Genomic DNA, 19,274 nt, shown 5'->3' with positions numbered 1-19,274 from the left:
TGAACCCTCCTTCTTCTGCCGCACGGATCCCAGCGGCCGATCAGGAGGCTGGCTGAGGGGGGGTGGGGGGGCCCTACTCCGGCTCCCCACTTCCAAAGAGGGCCCGCAGGATCTCCCCCGTCCAGGAAAACATGGAATGGCCAAAGTGAAAGTGAAGAAGGGCCATTAAATCAAAGGGTTCAGCCACAGGGGAACTGAGGGCGCATGGGAATGCTCTCGGCCACGGAGGAAGGCACATGAATGGGATTGGGCCGTTAATTCAAAAAGGACACGGCATGAATCTGTGGGAAGAGACTGGCGCGGCAACAATGCTCAGAAACACACAGCCAAGACAATGGGGCCCTGCTCAGCGCAGCGTGAGCTGATGCTCGGTGGTAGGAAAGGTGTAGCGATGGGAAGGAGGATCCCCTGGGAGACCCGGATGGGGTCCAAGGAGGGGAAAAGAGGGGAAGGAGACAGGCCACCCAGCCGCCTACAGACTGGGGGAGGTCAGTTTTTAGTGCCAGAAAGTGGTGATGCTCAGGAAGTTAAAGAGGAGACGTGTGACAGTGCTACTACGAGTGGAGAACATGCAGCCCTCCTATAAAATCCCTGTAAGGGAGGAAGAGAGTTAGTGGGTTGTGGAAATGGACGTGAAAAAGAACCTGAGGAGTTACAGGAAGAGGTGCCAAGCCACACTGCCAATTCCACAAGGAGTGTGACACGCAAAACAGGGCTGCACACAGGAAAGAAAGGGGTGCAGGAGACACAAAATTTCAAAGAATGAAGGGAGAGCAAGAGGCTTTTGTGGCCCCAGAGAGCTCACCCCCCCCTTGCCCACCCAAGAGGGGGCCGGCCCCCTGACAGAATCCAAGGCGATGGGGGAGGAAGGGTCACAGCCAAGAATTATCCTCCCCTCTTCCCTCCCCATTGCTAAAAGGAGGGATGGACAGCTGGAAGCCCCAATTCATCCCCCTCGGAATGTCCCTCCCTTTACTCTCAAGTAACGCTCAGCAGCTGCGGATAGAAGTCGAGGCTGCGTGTTACTATAACTGGAAAAGTCCCCCAAAATAATGCATCTCACTTTGATTGTGCATCTTTATATACACGCATCCGTATGTACACAAAAGGGAAGGGCCTTGAATCTCACAGTGTTTCGATGGGAATAGAAGTTGGAAATTTGAAAAATGTAGTTTTGGTAGGCATATAGGAATTTGCTTCAGTTGTGGGGAACTTTGGGATGGCCTGGCCATTCTCCAGAAGTGAATCCCTACCGGAAGCATTTCATGGTATTCCAGAGGATTCAGGCTGCCTATTTCTGCCAGAACATCGGAAACACAGAAACATGGAGAACAAACAGAGACGAGTGGTCCATCCAGTCTGTGCTTAAGGGTTGTTGCTGTTGCTGTTGTTTAAATTGCTGGATGATGAACGTGTGTTTAGCCCAAGCAGTCTGAAAAGTAGTGACTGATGAAAGACCCACCACCTCTCATGGAAGTTGGCTCTAAGCGTCCACCCCTCTTTCTGCCAAGTCTTATTTTCTAACACCATCTCCAGCTTCCCTCCGGCCGCTTCTACGGATTTCTCTGCAGAACGCTAGGCCCCGTCCGTCCCCCCATCCCTCTTTCTGAGCTTTAAGCAACTCCCTGGCTCAAGGGCTGAGGCAAAAACCACTAACTTTGCCGAAAAGAACAATAAATGTACATTATTCTGCTGTGGGCATCTGGGGTTTCAGTAGAAGGACATTTGTCCCATCCTCCTTGTCCATAAGAGTAAACTAGGTTTATAGAATTCAGTTTTGGCGTGAAGAAAATGCTTGCCTACCGCTGTGAGCCAGGGTGGAACAGTGGCGAGAGAGAAGTATTTCGGGCGACTTCTGCTGCCTGCCTGCGATTTGGCAGTAAAACTCTCACCAGGCTGAAGGTTCAAGTCAGCCTTCCGTCTTTCCGAGGTGGGTAAAATGAGGACCCAGATGGTTATGGGGCAATAGGCCGACTCTGCAAACCGCTTGGAGAGGGCTAGGAAGAAGGAGCCTGTAGGGTACGTCTAGGCGCTGTTGCTAACCATCAGTGCCAACACACCTGTCCAGAGATGGGCTGCTGCCGGGACGGCTCTGGACCACGAGTGCGGGATGGAGGGCGATTTGGCTTCCCACATAGGGACGCAAGTGTGTTTCTTTGCTTCTCCGCATGCAAGGAAGCAGAAACCGTCGCCCAAAGGTGCCCCCACGTGCCCACCTGACACCTGTCTGAAACAAAGAACTCTTCGAAAGCTCATTCACACTGCGCACACCTAGGTAGGTTGACATGTCTATCCCAAATGTACATTGGTGGCAGAAAGAACCCTCGTTTGGGTCTCCTGGCCCAACGAAAAGAATGTAAGGAAGACCAACTCCACTGACCTCAGTGGGCCTCCAAAGGAAGGCTAGCGGCCACAGCCCCCCTGCTACCCCCACTGGGAAATCCCCAGGCTCGGGCCCAAGGGCCACCTGGGCTCCCCTCCCACTCTGCCAAGCCCGGGTGGGTTTCTTTGCAGGGGGCCCACAGCAAGGCCCTCTCTGCACATCTCCTGCCCACCCGGGACCCCCCCCATCCAGCAGAGCACAAGGCCCAGGAAGCCAAAGCAAGCGGGGGGGGGGGTTTCTGGCAGAGCTCCAGCCGCCCCCCAGAAAGCAGATCCAGAATCCCCCCCCCCAACACCGAGGGGCCGCTCCGGGCTGACCTACCTGGGGCTCGGGCGCCGGGCTGCGGGGCGGGGTGGGGCCGGGGAAGTCCCAGGTGGGCCCGGGCTGGGCGGGCGGAGGCGGCTGGGGCGGGGCGGCGCTCCTGGGGGGGCTCTCGAGCAGGGCCGCCTCGTAGAACTCCTGGATGTCTGCGGGGGGGAAAGGGGGGGTCGAGGGGGGCCCTCAGAGGGGAAATGACACCCCACACCCCCCCCGGGTGGAGGCCCAACGGGGGGGGACCCCACTTCCGCCGCCGCCGCCGCCTACCAAGCAGGGCCTGGAAGAGGCTGCTGCGGAAGATGCCGATCACCCGCTCCACCGAGCTGCGCAGCTGCCGGTCCTCCCGCGGGCTCAGCTTGGCCCGGTAGTCCTCCAGGAGCCGCAGAGCCCGCTGCGTGTCTGAGGGGAGGGAGGGAGCCGTCAGACCCCTCACCGGAGACAACCCCCCTCCCCCCTCCCCTTGGGTCCCCCCCCCCCGCCTGCCCACCTTGCCTCCTGACCGGCATGGCGAGCGCCGCTCCGGCCTTCCCCCCCCCCCACTCCGCCTCCTCCTCCTCCTCTGCCCCCTCCCCTCAGCGACCCTCCGGACGGGCGAGCGGGCGGCGCCGGGAGCCCAAAAGTTTTCAGGCAAGATGGCGGCGCAGGCGGGAGCTTGGCCACGCCTCCCCGCCGCCCACCAATCCGCGCCCGCCGGCCCGCCCCCTACCTACCCGGCGGGGCGGGCCAGGTGAGCGCCAGGCCTCGGCCCCGCCCGGAAACTTTCGGCCAGAGCCCGCGCGCGGGAGGCGCCGATTGGCTGGCCGCAGCCGCCGGTCCCGCCCCCGCCTCCCCGCCCGAGGGAGCGTCCCGCAGTGGAGCCCTTCTGGCCGGAGGGAGGGCGGAGCTCCTTTCCCGGCCCCCGCCGAGCTTGGCCCCTTCCCGCTGCCCCCTCCCCCTCCTTTCGTTGCAGGCGCTTCGGGGGCCACCCGGGGGAGGGGCTGCTGGTCCGGTGGCCTTTCCCCCCCTCCCCCGCCCCCCCCGAGATTCCCCGAAGCCTCAGGGCCTGGCCCGCACGCGAGGGCTCGGCTTCCAGCTGCGCTGCGGGGGAGACTGCGGGGGCGGGGGGCTTCCCATTCAGGACCACGGCAGGTGAAGCCAGAGGGGAAGGGGCGGCACTGCAAGCTCCCTGGCTGGGGGATCCCTTCATGGGCTCAGGTTCAGAGCCTGGGGGGGGAGGGTGTGTGTGTGTGTGTGTGTGTGTAGATTATGCAGCCAGGGCCAATCTCAGGGTCCTAGCCCACCCACCCCCCGCCCTTCCCTTTATTCCCCCAGCATGCTGCCCCCAGTTGCCTTGAAGGGGACCCCCTCCTGGGCAAGGGCCGAAGGAGAAGCTGCTGCTGCTGCCCCCCCCCCTGGGTCTCCCGTGGCCTTTTCCGTGGCTTCCAGTCTGCTTGGGAATGGCCCCCCTTTGGGGCTGAGGACGGAGGGGGCAAAGGCTGCCTTTCAACCTGCGTTATGGGGGCATCATCATCCCTGCCTGGCCTCTCCCCAGTGCCAGGTGTGTGTGGGGGGGGGGGTTGCAGGCGGGGTGGGTGGAGGAAGCAGCTCCTGGCTCTCTGGAAGCCCCCCCCCCCAGCTCTGGAGACAGCTCCTCCCTGCAGAGATGGCCCTCCTCCCACCTTCTCACAAAGCCGGATTCATCGGGCAGGGGCTGCCTGGCGTGGAGGCCCCAAGCGCTGCCATGGGGGGGCCCTGACCGACAGCACCAGAGACAAGCAGCTTTTGTACGGGAGGTCCCGCCCCCCAGCCCCCCCTCAAGGCTGCCTGGCCCTGGAGATGCCTCTGGCCGGCCTTTGTCCTCTCAGCTGCAGCCAAGGAGCCCTCCAGAGACCGTCGGGTGTAACAATCCAGCCCCTTCCACCCCCAAGCCTTGTTGTTCCAATGGGAATGAGTGACTTTTAATGTTACTAGGGCTTTTAATTAGTTTAATTGGATTTTAGATATTTATATTGTATATTGTTTCTTTGATATTGTGTGGGGGGACCAAGAAATCCAATAAATAAATAAAAGAATATAAGATAATATGATTAATTATAAGCCTAAATGTACTTTAAAGGCATTTAGTTATGATAAAAGAGGGAACTAGAAAAACAAACATTGAGGAAAGACAGGGGGAGAAAGCATTAGGCCTAAAATTAAGAGGCACAAGAAATAATAAATCATTTTGGAAAGTTAAGTCAACAGCATTTAAAAGTGGGAGTTAAAATTTTGATTCAACTGAAGGAGAAACCAGAAGACAAAATTAATTTTCTTTTGGCAACATATACCGAGAATAAAGATTCTTTTTTTCTCTTTCATAAGTAAATATTATAATAATAAAAATTTTCCGGAAGAGACATTGTCCGGGTCCCGTCAACTAAACAATGTCGGTTGGCGGGCCCCAGGGGACGAGCCTTCTCTGTGGCGGCCCCGGCCCTCTGGAATCAACTCCCCCCGGAGATTAGAACTGCCCCTACTCTCCTTGCCTTTCGTAAACTCCTTAAGACCCACCTCTGTCATCAGGCATGGGGGAACTGAGACATCTCCCCCGGGCATATGCAATTTATGAATGGTATGTTTGTATGTATGTGTGTTTAGAAAATGGGGTCTTTTAAATATTTTTAAACAGTAATTTAGATTTGTTGTAGATTGTTTTTTTCACTTTGTTGTGAGCCGCCCCGAGTCTGCGGAGAGGGGCGGCATACAAATCTAAATAATAAATAAATTGTTAGTTTTAAACTTGGAAATACACCATCAGCCTGCCAACCACACTCTGGGAAAGGTCAAGAGGCCGTAGAAGAGGGAGGGAGAGGAGGAAGTGGGGAGGAGGAGGCGAGGGAGGGAGGGGAGGGCAAGGAAAGAGAGGGGGGGAAAGGGACAGATAAGACACGGATTTTTCAATAATTGATAAAAATGTGTAATTATGAATGTTGTTTTTAATATTTTAAGATATACTGTATACATATTTGTTTGTAATGTTGTGGAGAAAAGTACAAAAACTTTTTTGGGGGGAAAAAGATGGGCTTGTCCTAACAGGAGTAGGCCAAGTGGGCTCTTCTAGGACCTGTGGACTCCAACTCCCAGAATTCCTGAGCTAGCATGATTGGCTCAGGACTTCTGGGAGTTGAAGTCCACAAGCCATAGAAGAGCCCACTTGGCCTACCCCTCTCCTAGTGGGACTAAGGCTCAGGTAGCCCTGGACCTGACTGCCACGGAGGGCTTTAAAGGTCAGAACTGGCCGCTGGAACTGCCCTGGGAAGCAGGCCGACAGCCAGCCAAGTTTGCAGAGCAAAGGTGTAACATGAGGGGGGGGGCACAGACGCCCCACCAGCTGAAGCTTCTGAATCGATTTCTAGAATAGCCCCCCATGCAGAGCGCATTGCAGGAAGCCCCCCCCCATGAGAGGTGATGGGGGGGAGGCTGGGGGAGTCATGATCCAGGAGAGGCTGCTGTAGCTGGTGCACAAACTTCATAATTTTATTAAAAGTTTAAGAAGGAAGATTAAAAACCAATAAAAACATGAGAAAAGAAAAATCAGAGAGAAAACTAAATGTGGAAGAAATGGGGGGGGGGGGAAGTAGAAGAAAATTAGAAAAAGGATACAAAAAATGGCTTTCAATCTTTACATCTGTTAATGTACAATTTTAGATTTGCGTCTCATTCTCAGCGCCTCTCTGCCTACAGCAAGACAATCAGAGGGATCCAGGCCAGGGCTCAGCCCCCCACCCCAAAGCCCACCCCCCATTTTACAATCCTGGAGAGGCGCACGTCGGAGGTCGAGCAGCCTCACCATTGACCCCTCTTCTTGGGTTTCACAATCCGTGCAGTTTTTTCCCAGTGAGCCCAGTCCGGGGGAGATTAAGGCTGGTCAGTCTTCACCTGGCCCCCGCGTGGTCCTTCCCTGATTAGGCGTCACGTGTGAACTCAGCCAATCGCAATATGGCCAGATATCGGCAAGCAGCACCAAAGGCCGGAGCCCACTGACCGGCACCCCAGAGATGGAGGGAGCCTGGCGAGGAGGGGGCCTTCCTTGGGGGTCTCCACCCAGTGGGAGAGCAGCCTGGAGACCCCCCTCCCCAAGGCCACCCACAGGCCTCATCCTTCAGCCACACCACCTGGGCTCCCCAGTTCCGGCAGGTGTTTCACCATCAAGCTGAGGCTCTTAACACCTGGGGGCACCACCACCACCACCACCACCGCTGCCTTCTCCAGAAGAGGGGGGGGGAGGGAGCAGGGCCCCCCTTAGCCACAGTTCCCCTACCCAGCGCTCCTTTCTGACCCCCCCCCCCCAACACACTCGGGAGCCCTGGAGGAAAGGCAGAGGGAGGGGCCTGGGCGAGAGAACAGCCGTTCTGGCAGAGGGGGCTGCTGCGGGAGGGGAGGGGGCGGCCCTGCGGAGGAGAGGGAGGCCGGCAAGCTGACCCTCCTTGGATGTCAGAAACCCACCCTTCACTTCACTGATGGGGCTTCTGACTTTTGCCTTATTCCAGGAAGGGGAGAAAGGCAGCTGCAGGGGGGGGGGGCTCCCCATCTCCCCCCCCCCTCACAGGCCGGCATCACACAATTGGGGGGAGGGGGCAAGTGAACAAGACGCCCCCATCCGCTTCTGAGGCTGCAGTCCCTTTATGGGGAGAAGTGAAGGGAAATCTCCTGTACTCTTTCTTGGGTGTGCAGGGTTTGCCCCCCCCCAGCCCCCTAAAAAAGGTTCTGCAGCAGGGAGAGGAATGTCTTGGGGTGGAAAGACTGCGGAGCAGCTCAAAGCCCCCCCCAGCCCCTCCCCAGCCCAGATCTAGGACAGAGCTGCTGCCCCACAGGGCAGGGCCCGAGGGGGGGGAAGCAGGGGGTCAGCCCTCTCCCGTGGGGCCCTGGGCACCTGGTCAATGAAAAACCCCAGTGACTCAGGCAGGTTTTGTCACATGGTTTAATGTTCGTGGAAAGACAGGACCCCCAACCACCATCCCTCCTGCTGGCTGGTTGGGGGGCAGCGCTCCCTGGCCCTCCTCCCCCAATGCCAGCCCCAGGCCCCCCCACCCTGGGGACAGGTGAGCGTGCCAAACCTCTGCCTAAAGCCTCCGGCAAGGCCGCCTTGGAGGTCAGGGATGGGCGGCCAGAAGCCGGTCAGTCACGCAGGCTTCACAGGTCAGGACTGGGGGGTGGGAAAGGAGTGTGCAAAGGCAGGAGTGTGCATACAAGTGCCCCCCCCGATGCTGCTGCCCCCCCACCCCCCAGCAAAGGGCTCTGGAGGCCAGCTGCCCTGCCAAAAGGGGGTGAGGTTGCCCAGGAGGGAGGGGCCAATGGAAGCCAGGCAAAGAACGGGGTGCTTGGGATAAAGCCCCCCCCCCGAAAGACGCAAGAGAGTCCTGCCTACCTGACACACCATGCAAGGGGTTCAATTAGGACGTCCCAGTGTTTAAATTAATCAGAGGCCTAAAATACAGAGTTTAAAAACAAACTAACGGAGTGGCTGCCAGAGAATTTAGCGCGACCGTCCCTCACCCGCCCGCCCTCAGTAGATGTAGAGGCGGTCGGAAATGGCCGCGGGCATGTGGGTCATGACCTGCATGCGCAACCACCAGTAGTAGTCCATGGGGTGGTAGCGGGTGTAGGGCGTGGTGGAGGTGAGGGCGTGGCCGATGCTCTCCACCACGGGGGAGGTGTCCGCGGAGCCACTGTCGCAGTACGACTCCATCTTGGCGATCTGCTCGTCAAAGTACTTCCGGCCGTAGTCGCGGCGCACGATCTCCGGCAGCTCGTCCCACATCTTGTCGGCGATGGCTTGGATGCGCTCGGGGCTGTAGAGGCTGGTGCCGGCGATGAAGTTGCCCGGCTCCACGATGCACACCTTCACGTCGTGCGGGCGCATCTCGTAGCGCAGGCAGTCGGAGAAGGCCTCCACCCCGAACTTGGTGATGCAGTACGGGGAGCGGGCGGGGTTGGCCATCCTGCCCATCATGCTACTGATATTGACCACACGGCCTGCCGGGGCAAAAGCTCCCCCATGAAGGCAACGGCCGCCCCAGGGCCCCTGCCGGAGCCCAACTTCCCTCTGGCTGCAATGGGGCCCTGTGCCCCCCCACCTCCCGTCCCAGGCCGGACCCCCTTGGGGTTTACCTTTGGCCCTCCGGATCAAGGGCAGGAAGGCCTTGGTGGTGCGGATCGTGCCCCAGAGATTCACTTCGGCCACCTCTTTGTAGGTGTCCATGCTGGTGAATTCCACCTCTCCAAAGGTGGAAATGCCGGCGTTGTTGACCAGACCCCAGAGCCCTGGAGGGGAAGCAGAAGAAGGGGTCACCTTCGCCACCTCTGCCGGCAATGCCACCTGGGAAGAGAATTCCCACCTCCAGGAAGGCCAAAGCTCAGCAATCCCAATCCTTAGCGGGCAACTACTCAAGGCCCAGCGGAAGGGGAGGGAAGGGTTCCGCCAAAGAGGTACAACTGCCCCGTGCTTCTCCGCAGAGCCACCCCCCTTCGGCCAGTTTGGAGGGCCAGTTCCCAGTAGTCCCAGCTAGAAGCCACAGGAGGAAAGCCAGGGACAGCCCCCAGACTCCGACTCCTCCTCTGCTTCGTGGGGCCGGAGTTGACCAGAGGGCTCCTGGTCCAAGGATCCAGCAAAGGCCCGAGGAAGCACCAGGCTGCTGGTCCCCTGAAGGAACTGTGGTTCCAAACACAGCAGCGGGCGGAGGCCAGCCACAACGAAACGGGCGCCTGCGTGCCGACTGGGAAGGAAAAACCGGCTCGGCAGGATGACACCTGACACTGCCACGACACGGACGGTTGGCGGAGGCTTCCTGCTGCTGCTGCGAGGATGCTTCCGGGAGAGGCTCCTGCCCAGAGGACGGAGGCGGCCTCTTCCGGGGATTTGGCCGAAGTCAACCTGGCCTCAGGGGCCGGAAGCCGTCCCCCCCTGCGGAGCCCCCTCCCCCGAGCTCCGTGTGGCGCTTTGGGTTTCCCGTCCTGGCTGGGGCCCTGATTGGGAGGCAGGTCTTCTGGCCACGTCAGGGTCACCGGCTGCAGGACAGCAGGGGCACTGAACACAACCCCCCCCCCCTCCTCGCGAGCGCTGCCCCACCAGGGACTCCGCAGGGCAGCTCTGAGCTGGAGAGCCCCCCCCCCCAAAAAAGACCGGACTCCTGACTCAGAGTCTCCCACGGGCTGCACCCCTGCTTCCTCCGAGGAAAAGCCCGTCTCCCCCCCTCTTTCTGGGGGCTTCTTCTTCTTCCAGCAGCTGCACAGCCCCCCCCCCCTTCTCGCTCTGCCCTTCCCCCGGGATGCCCTTAAACAATCCTGTGCAAAGACTTGGGGGGGGGGAGTGTCAAAGTAAGGCCAATAAGTGAAAGGCGCAAAAGCCCACCAGGAAGCAGACCCCTCCCTTCTGAGCTGTGGCCGAAACCTCTGGCCAGTGGGGGGGGGGGGGAAACCAACAGTTTGGACTATGAAAAAAGGGGAGCTCGGGTGGGGGGAGGCCGGTTTAATTCCTTGCCTTCTGTGGGGACTGTGCTGCCCCCCCCCCGGTCCAATACCAGAAAAACCACCCTGGGATCAAGAAGCCAGGACATAAACCTTGGTTAACTCGACCTGCTGGCCTTAGGAGGAGGGGGCCGGGAAAGGAAGCAGGGGGTGGGGAGGGGGACGCGGGGCAGCCGCTGAGCCCCTCCCCTATGTGACTCCCCTCCCCTATGTGACTCTCCTCCCCTTCACCTCCAGTCTCCGGGTCCTTCAGGTTGCTGGTTATGTAGTCCACCGCCCGGGCCACCTCCTCACTGTCACAGACGTTGAGCTGGACGGTCCTCATTCGGTCACTCTTCATGTCGTCCAGCTCCTTCGAGCCCCCCCGGCCTTGTTCCTGGCCAAAAGGGGCAGGAGGAGAAGCAGGGTGGGCCTCGGAGGGAGGCGGCCCCAGCCCAGCCCCATGGAAGGGCATCACGCCACCAGGGAGGGCCTGTCTCTCCACTGCCCACAACGCCTCACCAGCAGGGGCAGCATCTCCCCCCTCCCCAAAAGCTGCCCTGCTGATCCTGGCCACTTCCTCCCCCCACCCCCTTCCTTGGGCAAAGGGCTTCCTGGGCAGCCCCCCATGGGTTTGGAGAATGTGCCACTCTGAAAACATACACACCGCGGTTGCCGTAATGCTTCCCACCCACCCCAAGACCCACCAGATGAATCCAGGGCTGGGGAACCATAAAAAGAAGCTACCAATAAACCGCCAACTCAGAGACCCCTCCCCAAACCCCCACCTGAGCCACAAACATTTCCCCCAATTTCTGAAGTTACGCCCTGCACGGCTACTGCACTTCCTGGCCATGGCCAGCAGGGGGGCGTAGGGCCTAGGATTGGTGAGCAAGGCTCTTTGCCAAGCAGGGCCGGCTCCCCCTGCCCCCCCTCCCTTCAGCCTCCAGACCCCCCCCCCCCGCAGCTGCCCCTTCAAAGCCTCCCCCTTGCTGGAGAGGAGCCCCTCCCAGGGGGTGTGGGGGCAGGAGTGCTGGCTCAGGGCAGGACTGGGGGCCCCTGCAGCCAAGGGGAGGGAGAGGGGCTGCGCATTCTGCCAATGCTCAGGACCTCCTGCAACCGGGGCCCCTGCTGCTGTTTCTCCAAGGAAAATCCATCCGGTCCGACCTCCTCCTCTTCCTCCTCCTCCTGGTTGCTCCACTGGGGGGCCTGACCAGAGCAGAACGGGGGGGGGGGGCAACAAGGACTCCCGGGGATTTGGGTCCCAAGCCTCCCTTGCAAAAGGCTTTAACCTGCTTTTTTTTCCCTTGGCCAATCAGGTCACCAGGGGGGGCTGCACTCCTCTTCCCCCCCCGGGCCCATTCCCACCATTCTCACGGGGGGGGGGGGGGCTTTGAATGTGATTTTAACTTCAGAGCCTGTACTGAGTCGCCCCTTCCAGGCTGGGTCACTTCACCCAACGGAGAGCCCACGGGGGGTGGGGGGGCGGCTGTCATCAGGAGGGCCCCCCACCAGCTCAGAGAACCCAAGCCGGGCGGCCCTTCCACAGCCCCCTAGAGAGGCTGGCCTGGTGGGGCAACTGCTGCAGTTCTGGGGGGGGGGTGTCTAGGCACGACGGGCAGCATCTACCGCCCCCCCCCTTGTGGAGAAACATCCCTTCCTTGTGGGGCTCCTTCCACCATAGGGGATGTCTGCCCCCCCCTCAACCATCGGAGGCCTCCCCTTGGGGTCATGGGGAGGCCCCCCACCCACCCAGGTGGCCCCCCTGGACCCAGGGCCCTCGGACGGGGGCGGGGAACGCCCCCCCAGCCCTCCAGAGTGGCGTCCCAGATCTGTCCAGGAGAGAGAGTGTGTGGGGGGAGAGGGGAGACCTCAGACTGCCCCCCCTCGCCCGGCCTCACCTTCAGCAGGCAGCCGGCGTAGATGATGAAGCCTTTGCCGTGGAGGAACTTGGCCAAGGAGAAGCCAAAACCCGAGTCGCAGCCGGTAATGAGGACCGGGCGCTGGCCAATCTAAAGGGGGCGCACAGGGGGCGGGGCTGAGAGCCACGGAAAGGGCCACGCCCCCCTTGCTGCTCCTTAGGGCCAAAGACAGGGGCCCCTCCCACCCCAAGGCTCCTGCCTCCCCCGCCTGCCTGGGCTGGGCTCCCCCCCCGGGGCCACCGCGCAGACTCTGGCAAAGGGAAGGAAGGCCCACATGGCTGGGGGGGTCCCAAAGGAGAGAGAGGGCCCCTGAGGCTCCTCGGTCTTCCGGAGCCGTGGCAGGGGGCCCACGGCAGAGACGGAGGAGGCCCAGCCTAGGCCAGGGGCCTCCCCAGAGGGGCTCCTCCGCCCCGGCTCTGCCGACACCCCCCTCACCTCTTCCACCTCTGTGGCGTAGCAGCGCTGGCTCCTCCCGGCGGAGGCTGCGGCCTGGACCTCCGGAAGCCCCCTGCGGGAGAGAGGGCACCGCTGGCACCAAAGCCCAGAGCAGGAGCAGGCCCTGCCCAAGACCCCCTCCAGGACCCCCACCACCGAGAAGGCCGGGCTGGAAGCACCGGGAGAGGCTGCGGCCCACCTGCAGGCGACCGAAACCCCCCCTGGCCTTCTGGGGACCCGGATCCCCCTGGCTGGCCACATGGTCGCTGGGGCTGCTTGGGGACCCCCCTCACCCCCCCCTGGCCTCAGGATGCCCAGGGTCCCCAGGGCTGGTGGGCCGACCCTCTTGAGGACTGGCAGCCCGTCGGGATCTGGATTCAGCCTCCCCCTCTGTGCAGGACCCCCCCCCCTCTTCCCTCATCTGCGGAGGGTCTCAGAGACCCCTGGAGGGGCTTGTCCAAGAGGCAACTGGACCTTCTGGGGATCTGCTTTGAAGACGTTTTGCCTCCCACCCAGGAAGCCTCTTGGGCCCTGACCAGGATCCACCCAAGAGGGGGGGAGGGGGGCTTCCACCTTTGCACCCAGGGCCTCCTCCTTATCTGAGGAATTCAGTCCCCCCCCATCCTCAAGAGCAGCTGATCCAGGGACCGGGAGGGGGGTGGGGGGGACTCAGGTGAGCACAGGGCCCCTTGGGGCTTTCTGGAGGGACTTTGGATGGAGGAGACCCTTTCGCAGCCCCCTTGGAGGCCCAACAGCTAAGGGGCCGTCTCTGCTCACCTGGACCCCCACCTGGCTGGCTGCCACAGGCCCTTCCTGAGCAACAAGCCCTCCACGAAAACAGGGGGGGGGGGGGCGGCCGAGGCCTTCGAGGCAACAGGGGGGCCCTGCTGCGCCCAACCATCGTTAGGGTCAGGATGTCGGTGGCCAAGCCATTCCACGGCCATTGAGCAAATACTGAGAGTCAGTAAGAAAATCCTACGGTCACTGTGTGGAACCCGCTTCCCCCTTGGACCCTGCGTGTCGGAAGCCCCCCAGGGAATGGCGACCTCCTGACCCCGGGCGGGATGCTGCAGCAACCATCGTGAATACAAGCTGGCCCCTGAGCTCTGACCCTGCGGCCCCAGTGGCCTGTGGCGGCTCATACGTTTGTGTGGGACCAGTGTGGTTTTGCTGCCGCACCTGTGAACGTAGCAAAATTGCACCCGTTTCAGCGAGGTTTTACCTGCGGCTCCCTGGGTGATTTTGCTACCTTCACAGGTGCCGCAGCAAAACCGCGGTGGTGCCACAAGAACTTATGAGCCGTGGCTTCTAACCCACCACCCCTGCCCCAGGGCTAACTGCAAGGACCGGTCAGTTTCTTTTCAGGGCCGTTCCAACGGTCACTTGAAGGTTGGTGGTAAGGCAAGGACTGGACCCCCCGCACTTGGGCGCCCTGCTGCTCCCTGTACTCACCGCAGCCCTGTGGCTGCACCATGCTGGACGTGTGGAGCTTTCAGGGCCAGCCAGGCCAGAGGACGGCCGATGCGAGTGGCGGCCAAGAGGACAGCCATGAAGAGGGCCTCGGCTGTGGCTGCTGCTGCCTCCTCCGGGCTCTGCCAAAGGGGAGGGGGCCGCTCTGCGTTATCTGCCCCCCCCACCCGCCTTTAGGGCCATGCAGAGGGCGGGTCCAGTGGAGGCTCCCCCCCCCAGCCAGACCCTGCCCACCCACCCACCCACCCACCCCACGCAGCCCCACCCACTCACCCTGCGGACTGGGCTCTCGGCTGCCTTGGTGACCTCGCAGGTGGAGCTGCCCGACTTCTGCAAAGGGAACCGGTCAGGGGAGAAGAGCGGGGGGGGGGCTGCTCTGGCTTGGCCAAGGCCCCCATGGTCATTTGAAGGAGGGTCACCACCGCTGCCCCCCAGGGCCCCCCCAGCCCCTCCCGAAGCCCCCACCGGCCCGGCCTCTCCACGCCGGCCTTTTGCTTCCCGCTCTCCCGCCTGGAGCCTCCGGGAGGGCGCCGGGCAGGAGGCCGAGGGCGGCGGGGGAGGGCGGGCACAAGACCGGAGCCGCCCCCTGCCCCCCCCGCGGACCCCCCTTCCCGCCCACCAGCCCGTCGGAGGGGGAGGGGGGCGAGGGGGGAAGGACGGGAGGGGGGGCGCCGCCTGAGGCCTCTTACCGCCGGGCTGACCGCGCCGCGTCCCCTCCGCGCCGGTCGAGGAAGTGACGTCACTGTCGTCCCGGCGACGCCCCCGCCCCGCCCCTCGCGCGCCATGTGGCCGCCGCCGCTCCCCGCCGGGCCCCCCCTCCCGCTCCTCCTCCTCCTCCTCCTGCTGCCGGTGCTGCTCCTCCTGCTGCTCCTCCGCCGCCTCCGCCGCCTGCCTGCCCGCCTGCCGGTGAGTGGCCCCGGGGGGGAGCAACGGGCACGCTCCCCGAGCGACCCCCGCCCGCCCTGAATGGGGCCCCGTCTTTGGCCGGCCCGAGGCAGACCCTGAATTGCGGGGCCCAAAAGCGCCGCCCCCGCCTGGCCCAGGAGGAGAAACAAGGGGCGTGGGCGCCCGGGTCTCCCTCGCCCGTCCGGTGGAGCCAATTGCCCCGGGGAACGACCTGCCTCCAGAAGCGCCGCGTGTTCCCTCCCTGGGCGCTCAGAAGACAAGCCTGGTCTGGGTTGGCCCCGGCCGGGCTTCCCGTCTCCAGCCCCGCTCGCCTCTTCTTCTGAAACGGCCTGAGCACCTCGCATCACGGAATAAATTCACAGAAGCCGCAGGTGGAGGAATGGCCGTGCCCTGCCCCTCATCCCCCCCCCAGATCCCCGGGGAAGCCCCTCCCCCTCAAGGCCCCCACCCATAAAACGGGGGTGGGGGGGTCTGTTATGGGGGGGAAGGCTCCCCCTGACTCTGGTCATGGAGGACAGTGCTTCTGGCCGGGGAGGGGGCCACGGATTCTCTTGGTGGTCAGTGGGTGGTTGAAGGGGGGGCAGCGGGAGGGCAGCTGGGCAGCCCCAGGAGGCAGCCACTGGGCCTTCAGGGCAGTTTCAGCAACCGCAGCTGGGGGCTCCTCAGTGCCTCCCCCCTCCCCACCCAGGGTTTCCGGGACGGGGGCCAGAGTCCTTGTGGAGCCCCGCCCAGCCAAGGTCACGTCCTTTGTCCTGGTCAGCCAAGGAGGCAGTTTGTGGAGTTCAACAAGCGTCAGGCCGACACCTGGCTCGGCCCGTCCCTCTGCCAAGTGGGCCGGTCGGTTTGCCAGGGGCAGGAGAGGGCAAGTACTCTTCTCCCCCCTCCCCGGGGGTCATTTCTGTAGGACACACACACACACAATACACACACACACACAAGGCCTGGAGGAGAGCGACCTGTGGCGGGGGTGTGCGGGTGTTTCCCTGCTGATTCTCTCCTGCGCTCTTGACACGCCCTCTGCCCCCCCCCGCCCTCTGAGCTGTCCACTGCTTTTCAGCCCAAATGCCCGTCCTGACTGGATCCCCCCTCCCCTCAGTGTGTGCTGGGGGGGCAAGGTGGCCGGGGGGGGTGCCAGCGCAGGTGCCTTGCTGAGGGGAGGGGCGGTCCTGAAGGAAGCGGGTGGTCTGGAGCCCCGTTGTGCCCCCCCTCCTCCTCTTGGCCTCCCCCCTGGCCCCTCCCCTGGAGGCTCCCTCCGCTGCCCGGGGGGGGCACTTCCTGGGCCCCTCTGACTCTCCTCCTCCTGCCCCCCCCCCGCTGCAGGCAAAGGGGAAGGCGGTGCTGATCACGGGCTGTGACAAGGGCTTTGGCCACGCCTTGGCCAACCGCCTGTACGCGGAAGGATTCACCGTCTTTGCCGGCTGCCTGCTGCTGGTGAGCAACCCGTCCCACCCCTCAGCTGGCAGGGCCTGGCAGGGGGGGTCTCCCGGGTTTCCCCTGGCCCTGAGAGCCAGGTGGGGTGGGTGGGCACTCACGTGGGGGGAGTCCGATAGGCTTGCCCTCAGCAGCCCCCCCCCGTCTGTTGGACAGGACCAAGGCGGAGATGGCGCCCGAGAACTGCGCTGCCTGGGCCCTGGACGGATGCACGTGGTCCAGCTGGACGTGTGCTGCGAGGAGCAGGTGGCCCGAGCCCTCCGATACGTCCAGGCGCAGCTGGAGGACCCTGCCCAAGGTAGTTCCCCCGGGCCCTCCCCTCCCCTCCTCCCGGCAGACCACGAGGGTCCCTGGCCCGGCTCCTCGCAGGGGTCTGCTGGGCCCCCGCTGCTGCCAGAGGTGAATCCCCCGCCCTCCCATGCAGGCCGGTCCAGGTGGCGGGAGGGAGGGAGGGAGGGGCTTCCCCTGGAGGGGGCTGCCCCGCCCCTGCAAACCCTCACCCGGGGCCTCCTCTTGCGGGGCAGGACTGTGGGGCCTGGTGAACAACGCCGGGGTCGCCTCCTTTGGAGATGTGGAGTTCACCAGCCTGGAGAAGTACCAGCGGGTGGCCGAGGTCAACCTCTGGGGGACCATCCGGGTGACCAAGGCTTTCCTTCCCCTGATCCGCAGGGCCCGAGGTAGGAAAGGGGGTCTGGAGGGACTGGGGGGAGGGGCACAGGGCCCTTCAGCAGGGGGTGGCACAGAGCGGGCAGGCAGCAGAGTGTCCGGCCAGGGTCAGCCGGTGTCCTGGGGGGCTCGGTTCTCAGCTGCATTCGGCCTGCCAACGCAGAGGAGCAGGTGGGCAGGGGTTTGCCTCCTCCGTGTCACACCAGCGGTGCCTGTGGAAGGAGGCAGCTGTGGGGAGGGGGCGGGTGGGCAGGGGGAAGGTCCCCAGGCATGGGGAGGGAGGGAGGGGAAGGCAGGTGCAGCCTCTGCCAGCCCTCCCCCCATTGAGGGCTAGTGAGGGCCCGAAAGTGACGGAGAGGCAGCCTCCTCTGGGTGTGGCCTGGCCAGGGGCCCTCCCGGCCAGGCCCTGAACTGGGAAGCCCGAGTGGCTCTCGACGCCCCTCCCTGCCTGCCTGCTCCTCTCCCACCGACCCCACTCGTTCAGGCAGTGCTGGTCTCTTGCCTCCCTGCAGGGCGGGTGGTCAACCTGAGCAGCATGCTGGGCCGAATGGCCAGGCCGATGCGTTCCTCCTACTGCATCTCCAAGTTCGGGGTGGAGGCCTTCAGCGACTGCCTGCGGCAGGAGATGTACTGCTGGGGGGTCTCGGTGGTGGCCATTGAGCCGAGCAACTTCATCGCCGCCACGGGGATCCTGACCCCGGGGGGCATCGAGGCGGAGGCGGAGGGCATGTGGCTCGGGGCCAGCGAGGCCCTCCGGTCAGAGTACGGGGAGTCCGACTTCCGGGAGAAGCTGGCTCGCATGAAGGGCTTCGCGCACAGCGGCCTGCGGGACGCCTCTCTGGTCCTGGACGCCCTGTCCGAGGCCCTGTCCGCCCCTCGGCCCTGCAGCCGCTACACCCCCATGGAGGCTTCCTGGTGGCTCCGCCTGCAGGCCGCCACCCACCTGCCCACCCCGCTGGCCGACTGGCTCTTCGTCCGCTAGGCGGCCCCAGGTCAGGTGGAGAAGGCGAATGCGCCAATCACGTCCAGGTGGATTAAACGCAATCACAGTAGCCGAAATAGCCAGGCGAGGGGAGGGAGGAAACGTCAGAGCTTGCATTTGCGGAAGCTGGCTTGTTCGTGCCCAAGCAGCAAACCAGTCCGGCCAGTCCGGCAACCCAGCCAGTTGCAGACCAGTAGAAATGGAGCTGAACTCCTCAATGAAACACAGCAGCAGCGAGGAGGTTGTGGATAAATATATTTACTTCTTTGTAATGCTACTACTACTACTGTCTATACTATACATACAATAAAGCTAGCATCTTACTAGTACCTTGCTACAACTATCTTAGTTCAATAACTCACAGGAGCCAACTTTTACAGCCTTGCAGCTTCTTCAAAGCATACTTCCACAAACAGCAGCAGCAGCACACAGCTGACAGCGGAGAGACAGAGAGCAGACGGGGAGGAAGAGCACGGAGCTCTTGCCTGGTTCAAAACATTCTTCACATAATTGCTAGGTTGCTGCACCTCAACTGCCTGTGAAGGACTCGGCCTTCTTACCTACTTTCTGCATTATGATGTTACCTGGGGATTTTTAATTTCGCTCAGGAAATCCAAGACCCACCGAGACAACCTCGTAATCCGCGGGGCAGAAGGGGTCACAAGACAGAGACCTCAGCTGAACTCTCCCCCATGCAAGATCCTTGGGGGGGGGCAGAGTTGGCAGGGACCTTGGAGGTCTTCTAGTCCAACCCCCTGCCCAGGCAGGAAACGTCTAGATCACTGAGGGCGAATTCATAGCAGGGGGGCCGCAGGGGGCATGTGGAGCCCCATCTGCTGGCACACAAGCCATTGCCCTCGCTCAGCTCCACCGTGCATGTGTGTGCCAGCCAGTTGATTTTCGGCTCACCCGGAGGCTCTCAAGGCCATTTTCGGCTTTGGCAGGGCCTCCGGGGGGAAATGGGGGGGGCGGTTTTGCCCTCTCTAGAGCCCGGGGAGGGTGAAAAATGGGCCTACCGGGCCCACCCGAAGGTGTTTCTGGTGATTCTGGCCTCCTCTGTTGTTTCCACCCTCCCCCCCCAGGCCTTGAACTCTGGGTGTGGGCACTCACGCACGCACGATAGCGCCTGCACACTCCCACGCTTTCGGACCCATGGGAAAAAGGGTTCGCCATCCCTGGTCTAGATGTTGCAAACCCTCATTTGCCTACCTGGCCCTTGAACCCCGAACCCCGCCTGGCCTTACATCCCGAGGGGGGGGCCTGCCGTGGGACCCCAGTCGCCTGCAGACCACGTGCC

General features: G+C 62.6%; 3 protein-coding genes across 5 annotated transcripts in view; 1 reads left to right on the top strand and 2 right to left on the bottom strand.

Moving 5' to 3' along the window:
• The window catches only part of DLG1 (discs large MAGUK scaffold protein 1), a 64,883-nt gene extending 61,623 nt beyond the window's left edge, over positions 1-3,260 (bottom strand). The window contains 3 exon segments of the mRNA XM_070753884.1: positions 2,705-2,850; positions 2,969-3,100; positions 3,189-3,260. Of these exon segments, the coding sequence (XP_070609985.1) occupies positions 2,705-2,850; positions 2,969-3,100; positions 3,189-3,207 (297 nt within the window). The 5' untranslated portion in view covers positions 3,208-3,260.
• Positions 3,261-7,626: 4,366 nt separating this feature from the next.
• On the bottom strand, positions 7,627-15,278 carry BDH1 (3-hydroxybutyrate dehydrogenase 1). Of its 3 annotated transcripts, none has more exons than XM_070753876.1 (8): positions 15,114-15,278; positions 14,266-14,322; positions 13,975-14,114; positions 12,523-12,595; positions 12,067-12,177; positions 10,418-10,562; positions 8,831-8,983; positions 7,627-8,695 (listed from the first exon to the last, which is right to left on the bottom strand). In XM_070753876.1, exons 1-8 carry the CDS (start codon positions 15,240-15,242, stop codon positions 8,226-8,228), a joined length of 1,278 nt encoding a protein of 425 aa, XP_070609977.1. In that variant the 5' UTR covers positions 15,243-15,278; the 3' UTR covers positions 7,627-8,225. The 3 variants fall into 3 exon arrangements, with proteins under 3 accessions (XP_070609977.1, XP_070609978.1, XP_070609979.1); XM_070753877.1 differs by lacking the exon at positions 15,114-15,278 and adding an exon at positions 14,682-14,739 and having other exon boundaries at positions 13,975-14,146; XM_070753878.1 differs by lacking the exon at positions 15,114-15,278 and adding an exon at positions 14,682-14,739.
• On the top strand, positions 15,278-18,306 carry LOC139168644 (D-beta-hydroxybutyrate dehydrogenase, mitochondrial-like). The gene is made up of 6 exons (XM_070754264.1): positions 15,278-15,338; positions 15,417-15,760; positions 16,219-16,329; positions 16,486-16,627; positions 16,854-17,006; positions 17,508-18,306. The coding sequence occupies exons 1-6, from the start codon at positions 15,278-15,280 to the stop codon at positions 17,975-17,977; spliced, it is 1,281 nt and encodes a 426-aa protein (XP_070610365.1). The 3' UTR covers positions 17,978-18,306.
• Positions 18,307-19,274: the final 968 nt, after the last annotated feature.

The sequence above is a fragment of the Erythrolamprus reginae genome, chromosome 5 (assembly GCF_031021105.1).
Source record: "Erythrolamprus reginae isolate rEryReg1 chromosome 5, rEryReg1.hap1, whole genome shotgun sequence".
NCBI lineage: Eukaryota > Metazoa > Chordata > Lepidosauria > Squamata > Dipsadidae > Erythrolamprus > Erythrolamprus reginae.
The sequence above is the reverse complement of the archived record's forward strand: the minus strand, read 5'-3'. Positions and strand labels throughout refer to the sequence as shown.